The sequence below is a fragment of the Aegilops tauschii genome, chromosome 5, assembly GCF_002575655.3.
Source record: "Aegilops tauschii subsp. strangulata cultivar AL8/78 chromosome 5, Aet v6.0, whole genome shotgun sequence".
NCBI classification, from domain to species: Eukaryota; Viridiplantae; Streptophyta; class Magnoliopsida; order Poales; family Poaceae; genus Aegilops; species Aegilops tauschii.
In genome coordinates this window covers 420,624,482-420,633,814 of record NC_053039.3, presented here as the reverse complement: position 1 = coordinate 420,633,814, position 9,333 = coordinate 420,624,482, and the positions used below count along the sequence as shown (strand labels likewise).

General features: G+C 49.4%; 1 protein-coding gene across 1 annotated transcript; it reads left to right on the top strand.

The window, feature by feature from the left end:
* The first annotated feature begins 3,416 nt into the window (after positions 1-3,416).
* On the top strand, positions 3,417-8,141 carry LOC109782739 (3beta-hydroxysteroid-dehydrogenase/decarboxylase). Its single transcript, XM_020341358.4, has 11 exons — positions 3,417-3,986; positions 4,121-4,291; positions 4,969-5,085; positions 5,162-5,241; positions 5,325-5,523; positions 5,696-5,813; positions 6,009-6,183; positions 6,374-6,530; positions 7,376-7,442; positions 7,535-7,795; positions 7,894-8,141. Exons 1-10 carry the CDS (start codon positions 3,507-3,509, stop codon positions 7,729-7,731), a joined length of 1,761 nt encoding a protein of 586 aa, XP_020196947.1. The 5' UTR covers positions 3,417-3,506; the 3' UTR covers positions 7,732-7,795; positions 7,894-8,141.
* The last annotated feature ends 1,192 nt before the right edge of the window (positions 8,142-9,333 follow it).

Below are 9,333 nucleotides of genomic sequence, written 5' to 3'. Positions count from 1 at the left end.
CTAGAAAGAAGACTTTGGCTAGCATCTTGGACGTGTAAGACACTTTTCAACCGAAGATTACGGTGGGGAGTATGAATAAGAGATTGACCGATGTTAGTTATGGCCATATTTGATCCGCTAGCTGTGTGCACCTAATCCTTGTCAGTGTAGGGCTCGCGACTGTTCAACTTGTCGAGGTCCGCCGTATCTGGTCAGTGGCGCCTGTGTCCGAGTACCATATGCAATCGATGTTCTGGGACGAGGAGATGTTGTGGGCGGCCGAGGTTCTTTCATCTGGTAGTTCTAGTCGAATCGGTTGTAGTAGTTCAACGACTCGTGCCCCACCTTGTTGTAGATTTGGCAACGCACCTTGGGCGGGCGAGAGTTGTTGAAGCCGCCGTTGCTCGGGCCAGGGTAGCCTCCGCCGCCACCGCTGCAGGAGCTACTGCCATTTGTTGGAGCTATGTGTTTGCTACTGCTTCTTGCCTTGGTTGGTGTAGCCGCGACCACCACCGCAACTATTGCCGCCACCCCCGTTGTTGTCGTTGCCGCAGTACCGACCGATGTTTCCACCACCACCATAGCCGACGTTGTTGGCAGAGATGTTGTAGCCACCTCCACTGCCTTCATGGCGGAGCTCGAAGTTGAGCATGTGTGCGAAGAGGTCATCGACAGTGAGATCCCTCGCACGAGTGGCGACTGACATGACGAGCAGATCATAGGAATTGTCCAGCCCCATGTGAAGATATGCGACGAGGTCATCATCGAAGCACAGGGCAGCCGACCGAGGCGAGCGTGTAGGAGAGAGTCTTGGCACGGCCAAAGTACTCCGTCATTGTCAAATCCTTCTTCTGGATGGTGGCTAACTACTTCTTGCGCATCTGTATGATCCTCGCCTTGGAGTGCGAGATGAACAACCGCTCCAGTGTCGTCCCGGCCAGTGAGGTGTGCAGTGCCACCCTCGATAGAACTTCAGGAGCTAGCGTCGACAAGAGGCTCGAGAGGATGATCGCCTCTTGGGCAACCTAGACACCATGGGATGGGTTATCAAGCAGCACGACATTGGCCTGAGATGATGTCGGCACACGCCTGGGGGCTGCGGAGAGCAACTGAAGATCCATCGACAAAGCCAAACAAATGGTGGCCTCACAACATTGGTATGTTCTACGCCATCCATAGAAGGTACGTGGCACGGGCGAGCTTGGCGGTGACCAACTGGGCGAAGTTGGGAACAGACATAAAGGACGATGCCATGGCATGTGATGGTGCCGAACGTCTGCCCAACGAGCACATCAGCGGTCGATGAGTTCGTGGAAGGGGAAGTCATGGTTTTGGACGTCTCAAGGTTTTAGAGAACAAATTACACAATGAAATCTAGTATGCTATCAACTCCTACGTAGGCGAAATCCGTTTCATTTTGTATCATCTCTTGTTGCGAGGACCATCTCATATACTTGCTTAATTTTAAGAAATGTTCCCAAATGATGGTAAGGCTATAGGGCAGTGGAGGCACCAGGGGTCTTCTTGGGCATTCCATGGAATACCAAAGATTTCCTCATCTGCTGGTTTATTTGTTGCTAGCTTGCTATATATTTATTGTCATATTGCAATTGCATTGCACAAATGAATACCAATGAACACCAAGGAGTACATTCTTGGCTCCGTTAAGCGGGCGGACTTCTGAAGCGACAACAAGGGCATATGAAAAATGAAGATGAAGGAGAAGGATGGGTAGAAAAAAATCACCACTTTATTTTCGTGCAAAGAGAGGGTGGTTAAGGAGACACGACGATTGCCAAGGAGGAAATGAGCGGGAGAGATAATCAATATTTATCACCATAGAATAAGAATCACATGTTAGCATGTTGAACACAATTTTTTTTGTCAATACAACTTCTTAATCGACGTGCTAATGGTTTTTTGTCAGATGAGAACGCACGAGCATTCAGCTAGTCATATGCTCGTAGCGGCATGATACTAGCATACCTTAGAGCATCTATAACCGGACTTGACAATTTCGGCTCCTCAAATAACCCTATCTGCATCCGAACACCTCATGTACGAAATCTTAAAACCATACAAACCATGCAAAGAAAAGATCTACATACTACGTAAATCAACTAATCATCGACTATGCTACTCGTTGTCGTCGGAGATGTCCACTATCTCCGTCCCGGGCTTCATGTACATAGGGGCAAACGCAACTTCGGCTCCTCCTCTGCCTCGCCATCTCCGCCGCTTGGGCGACGACAACTCCGCCGTGGCCTTCTCCATGGTGAAGCCCGCAACCGGCGCCGGCGCCTCCTCCGGCTCCGTCGCATCCGCCTCCTCTGGATCCGCCCCCTCCATGGGCTCCGGCTGCTGCTGTCCCTCGTCCTCCTCCTTCAGCTCTGGCGAGTCCGGAGGCAGGCCCGCAGCGATTCGGGCCGCGCGCCTCGCCCGGATCTCCTCCTTGATCTGGAAGCAGTGCCTCCGACGTTAGCATAGCGTAGGTGGTCTTCTTCTGCCGGGCCATGTCAGATGGCGAGGGAAGAGGAAGGTGGGGACGGAGAAAATGTGCTCAGGCTGGCGGCGCGGAGAGGAAGGAAGAGGTTGTGGCTAGAGTTAGGTATGCTGGCCGGCTTAATAGCCGGACTCTGGCCTCGGTCGACGAGCCGAAGCAGCGCCATGGGGCGTTCACACCCCCATCGGACTTTTGGGTTTTCGGGTGATTCCGTATGGGACCCGGCCGTCGGTCCGATATGGCGGATGCGTCCGGATCTTCTCATATTTAGGCTAGATATGAGAGGTGCCGGTCAGTCCGACCGTTTGAGGCGGGTTTGTGATGCCCAGTTGTAGATGTTTTTAGGGAAGATTTACTGGAAGCCATTGGAGATGCTTTGAAAATTGAACCGAGTGATCCGAAAACTGGCGTGGATGCTAGCCGTCGACACCGAAATTTCGATAGGGCGGGCCCGGCTGCATTCCAAACAAACACAACGTGTCGACTACTGAATCATTCATCACTCCAGCGTTAAATGCCAGACTTGGGTTTTACGTCGCACTTCGGAAAGCGGTGCTCAGTCATCAATCAATCATGCTCGATGTCGACGAGTGCGATGCACCACCGAAAGAGAAAGCATTCGGCGCGGCCGTGCGAGCGTGATGCGGATCGTTGTGGTGTGCACGTTCTGTATGGGCGATAACGATGGAAAATGAGCCTCGCCTCAGTATACTACTCCTTCACGCCCAAAATCTGCCCGGTAGTAGTAATACTGAGGCTTTTTCTGTATGGGCGGCACGGTAGTACTGTATTTCATCCTTCCTGCACGAGTTTGAATGGAAAATCTTGAAAACGGTTCGACATTAACCGCAACAGCACTCGGAACCGCGGCCGAAATTCACTCCAAAAAAGCAGCGGAGAAAAAGGGAGGAAAACAAAACCCCTCGTCTCGTTTCCCTTGTCCCCTCGCTCGCTCGCGTGCTCCGCCCCACCATTCCCCCACTCCACCCCCCACCCCCTCCCCACCCCGCCCCTCCCCGCCCCGATGGCGACCGCGGAGCCTGGCCCGGCGAGCCCGTCGCCGCTGGCCCCGCTCAGGCCGGCCTGCGCCGTCACCTTCGGCCGCTCCACGCTCCTCGGCCGCCACCTCGCCGCCGCGCTCGCCGCCTCCCGCCGCTGGTCCGCCGTCGCCGTGCTCGACCCCTCCCCGTCCGCCGCCTCGCCGGCCGCGCCCCTCGCCCACGTCACCGTCGACCTCTCCGACCCCGCGGCGGCGCTCGGCCCCGCCCTCGCCGGCGTCGCGGCCGTCTTCCACGTGGACCCCACCTCCGCCGCCGACGCCGCCGCCGACGGGTCCTTCCTCTCGCTCCACCGCGTCGCGGCCGAGGGCACCAGGCGCCTCCTCGCCGCCTGCCGCGCCAGCGGCGTGCGCAGGGTCGTGTACACCGGCTCCGCCGACGCCGTCGCCGCCGCCGCGCTCGATGTGGTCGACGCCGACGAGGACTCGGTGCCGTACCCCGACAAGGTGCGTCGCGCGGGCTCTCCTCTTCGCGATCTGATCTCGGCGCCGCGCCGCCTGCTGCCTGCCTCTGCCCTGGGTTCGGGATTTTTGTTTCGGTGGTGGAGTGATCGCTGCTCTGCTTTTGGCTGTGGATGCAGTTCGGGAGCGCGGTCAGCGAGCTCAGGGCGCAGGTCGAGATGATGGTTCTGAGCGCGGATGGGAACGACGGGATGCGGACGTGCGTGCTGCGGCCGAGCAATCTGTTCGGGCCAGGCGATTCCAGTCTGGTGAGGTTCGTTGCTGGATATGCAAGGTCTCCCTTGGGCAAGGTATTCGAAGCTGCCTTTTGCTCCTTCCTGTTTTACTTCCTAAGAGCTTAGACTCTTAAGAGTCTATTTTCATGTTGATGTGACTACTAAGTGTATTTTCATGTTGATGTGACTAGTAAATGTATTTAGGGGTGCATAGATGCAATGCTGGTTATGTAGCGCGGAGTCTGGTGTAATGTGGTGAATTATGGAGGCCTTTGCTGTAGACCAGCCTTATTTTGACATGTGGAATTCTGGTTGCACTTGCGTGGTAAAAATAGAAGTTGTCAGTAGTTCTTCCAGATCTGCAACTCATGCTTGCAATTTAGAATAATGTAGCTGCAAGCCAGTCGGTTCTAACCCTATAGAGTTTCTTTTTGACTGAAGTAATATGGATGTACTCCCTCCCTTCCTAAATATAAGCCATTTTAGAGATTCCAATACAGACTATAGACGGAGCAAAATGAGTGAATCTACACTCTAAAATATGTCTATATACATCCGCATGTAGTCCATATTGAAATGAGTGAACCTAGTTTCTCATGCACTTCCTTTTTGACTGAACTAATGTGGATGTATGTTCATTCAAGCATTCATCTCCTTTGAGCTTACAAAGTCTTGCTTCTTTATTTTCTGAATGGTGTTGAGAAGCCTTTGCAGGCTATGAAGTATTATCTTTCTTACACAGTGCTGTTCAGTTTGTAATAGGTAGTGGAGGTAGCAAGTCTGACTTTACGTATGTGGAAAATGTGGTACATGCCAACATTTGCGCTGAACAAGCTTTATGTTCCAATGCTGCTTCTGTTGCTGGAAAGGTACACTTCTAGTGATTTAAATGCTAGATTTGGATCATTTACTTTGCCGTGTGATCTAATCATTTAAATTTTGCAGCCTTTTTTTGTTACTAATGGTGAACCTATCGAAACATGGGAGTTTGTGTCCTGCATGATGGAAGCCATGGGTTGCCAAAGGTCTCTTTCTTGCACACATATACAAATACACTGAAGTCTATTCAATAGGCTAACATGTGCAGCCCCTGTGGTTCCATTTTTAGGCCCAGAGTTAATCTTCCTGCCAAGATGTTATTGTTTGCTGCCCAGTTCTCCAATATGATTCATCACAGATTGGGTTTGCAAATGTCATCGACTCCACCTCTCTATCCTGATGCAGTATACTTCTTGTCGCACACAAGAACTTTTAACATTTCCAAAGCTAGAAGGCAACTTGGGTATGCCCCAACTGTATCATTGGAGGTGAGCTAGCTTCCAAACCCCGTAGTGTTGTCAATTATGTATGTTCTTGTTTCTCAATTATGCATTTTCCTTCTTCAGAAGTATTGCTGCAGCACTTCTTTTCTCTGACAACTCAAGTGTGAACATCCAGTGCGATGTTTAGTCTGTTTATTAATGGTTAATATGTTTGCAGGATGGAATCATGAGAACTGCTGCGTCAGTTTCGGAACTACAAGATAATTTGGGTATATCTAGGAAACAAGGTGCTTGTGGATCATCGAAAGCCGATAAGCTGCTTGGGAGTGGAGTAGGTGAGATAGACTCTTTTTCAGTATCAATCTTGTTCTGCGCTTCTACTGAATGGAATGAACTATATCTCTGGAAACCTAAAAAAATCAGATAGAGATTTCTTTTCTCTAAATGTTTTTGTTGTTGCTTACCCATCAGTTAATCAATGATAAATCCATCTTTTTTGTGTTTGTTGACTTGCTACCATTCTACTGCAGCTGCTGATATTCTCCTTTGGAGGGATGAAAAGAAAACCTTCTCATATATCACACTACTGTTTCTGCTGTTCTACTGGTTCTTTCTTTCAGACAGAACTTTTGTCTCCTCGTCTGCCAAAATTCTTCTAGTGATCTCCCTGGCTCTTTACATCCATGGTGTCCTACCTTCAAAAGTGTATGTATATTGGTTTATATTCTGTGATTCAGTTATTTTTGGTAAATTACGATTTGATGAAATTCTGAAACTGTTTATGTGGATATGCTTGAGGAATGGAGTAATAGATTAATCTGCATGTGGGTTTTCCACACATTTGTACATCATACGTTTTAGTATATTACACTCAAGTATTGAACTCCTATTCCAGGTATGGTTTTACAGTAGAGAAGGTGACTCCTGATTGTTTTGAAGTATCAGACTCAACATTGAGGAATCCAATCATGTGCATGGCTTCTCTATGGAATGGAGGTATTCATAAACTGAGGGTTCTAGCAGAAGGTGATGACTGGGGTACCTTCTTAAAGGTTTGTATGCAGCCAGTTGAGAACACTGTCCTAGAAGATTTCTTTATTAATGTGCCCAATGTGGTAGTATCTTATTTCCCAGTAGTTTTGTACAATTATCTTGTTTCTGGAAGCTCTGGGTGGTAAGTTTGGGCTCCTTGATGACATCACATGCCTGGCATTTGAATTTGGTATGGCTGTGTGATTGTTAACAGTGGTCGGCGAAAATTCCTGTTAACCGCACAATTTTATTGTCCTGGATTATTTTCCTACAGTCACGTTAAGCCACGCTCTATGGTTTGCTTAATACACCTTGGTTTCTGTTGAGATATACTCCCTCCGTTCCAAAATAAGTGTCAAGCTTAGTACAACTTTGTACTAAAGTTAGTACAAATTTGAGACACTTATTTTAGGACGGAGGGAGTATAAATAATTATTGACACAAAATATCTTGCTTGTATATGTCGCACAGTATGTTATTTGTTGAGAAATCCCAATTATGCCACTGAATAACTCTGTATTTCCTCATTCTGAGGTTGACATAGTCTCAAATGTCATCATGATCTTTTAAAGAGTGCATGAAGTTGTTCTGTGGTATATAAAGAGTCGGCCCCTTATTTCTTCCATCATGTTTACTTGGTTAACTGAGTGGCAGAATTAATCATTTGTTCCATCTCAAATGGAGAATAATTCACCCTGCCACATCGACAAAATCTGCCTGATTTAACAATGCTTCAGGCGGTACATGAATAACTCAATCCACCTAGCTTTTACTCGAAAAACCCAAGCATGGCTGCAAGAGCGGTACAATTGCGGGTAATTCATGTTACAGGCGATTGATCCAGAGTTCCTTTCTTATATTACAGGCTGTTGCTTCCTTGTTCTGTGTCAAAGTGATGTTGCACTTCCAGTTTAGAACGCTGATTGGTCTTGGTAAGGTTTATCTTTTGCCGCTTCTTACGTTGTTCTATTTTACTATCATGCTATCAGTTTAATCATCTGATTTTCTTCCCTGCTGAATGCAGCGCTGGCATCCTTGTTCATTGTCTTCATTGTCTACGAACAATGTGAGGAGGGGATTGACGCTTTAGTAGCTATGGCATCTGCCAAAATCAAATGCCTAGTGGACAGAGTTGTAAGAGATTTGCCGGCGGTTCGAAATGTGCTGGTCTCTTCGAAGGCATCGTATATTTTACAGGTAATGTTGGCCATGACTCTTTGACGCTTTGTAGGCTGCAGCATGCTCAGTTCACACACTTTCTGGATTTCCGCTGCAGTTGTCCAAGGTACAATGTCACTGTGTTCTTGTCTGTGAAAGTGCCTGTAGTTCTTTTCAGCTGCCATTTCCTAATTGTACATGCATATATTGGTTTGTTCTTTTCAGATTCTCGCTCCAACAAGTTTCGGTGAAGTGTGAAGTCCAGCTGACTGGAATTGAGGAATGCCTGTTCATACATTGGAACATTTTGTCAATCTGTGTAGTGTGTATCTAACGTTTTCATTCAAGAACTCCAGCTCCCTGCTTAGTTGTAGCTTCTTACTCAGTACTTAAGTTTTCGTCTCGAAAAGATGTCTCGTTGATCACTGACAAAATTACAATGCGTCCTTGAAGTGTGTCGCTGTACAGGAAAACTCACCCGTGTACACTCGGGGCCTCTTTGATTCATAGGATTCTCAAAATGCGGAAATAAAAAAGCGCACGAATAGTGTCATGCCCTATTGCACTCTATAGGATTTGGAAGAGTGTTTGATAGCACAGAAAACAAAGGAATCTAACAAACAGGTATCAGTGGATCGAAAATATGAAAAAAATTCTAAGGATTTAAATACTGTGAATCAAATGACCGATGCAGGTTAAAAAATCCTAAGAATTCAAATCCTATGGAATTCCTTTGTATCAAAGGAACTCTCAAATGTGCCTCCCATAAGAGCATCTCTAGCAGACCCCGATCCGCAAAATAACCGCTAAAATACGGGTCACGGGTTGGGGTGGGAAAACCTGCCCGATCAAACACCGCATCCGCGGCCGACCTGTAATTTTTTTTGCCGGGCGCGGCAAAAGATCTCCCCCGACCTCTAGATTCATGGGCTGGGAGGACGACCCGAGCTCGGCCCCTATCCGCAGCGAGATTTGGCGGGAGGGACATTTCCGCGTGGCCGTTCCCGCCCCCCACCCTCCGCCACCATTGCCCCGCCACCTCCCGCTCCGGTGCATCTTCCTCAGCAGTCCTTCGTCGCCACGGACGACTCCCTACTGTCCCCCGTCACCGTCGAGGTCGCGCACGCTCAATCCCCTCGGGCGGATCTCGTCGCGGGCCATGTTGGCCCCGCCGTCGCCCAAGGTACCGCCGCGCCTGCCCGCAAGCGGCAGGGTAACGTGGTCGTGCAGGGCGGGAATCCGGCTGACCCAGCCGCGAAGGCCCGCGCTCGGGCGCCAACACCGCTGCGCGATCCCGGCCGGCGGCGGAGAAGGTCGCCAAGGCCGCCGGCGTAAAGAGGAAGAGGATTCCGGCTACAAAGAAGCCGCCTCCTTCATCCACTCCCTCTGCCCCGGAAAGAGGTTCCCCGGTGATGCCGCTCAACGGTGCTGCTCCCACCGCATGCAAGGTGTTTGACGAAATAGCCGGAAGGTATGCGTCTTCGGTCATGGCAATTTCCTTTGCTTTTCGCCATTTGCGATAGCTTGTGACTTGTTGTCGTTCACTGTAGCGGTGGTTCGAACAATGCAACTGCCGAGTTCGTGAACTTGTTGGACACCAACGTCGTTGACATCGATCAAGCCCTGTTTGCCGCATTCGACTACAATCAAACGGAGGGCGGCGTG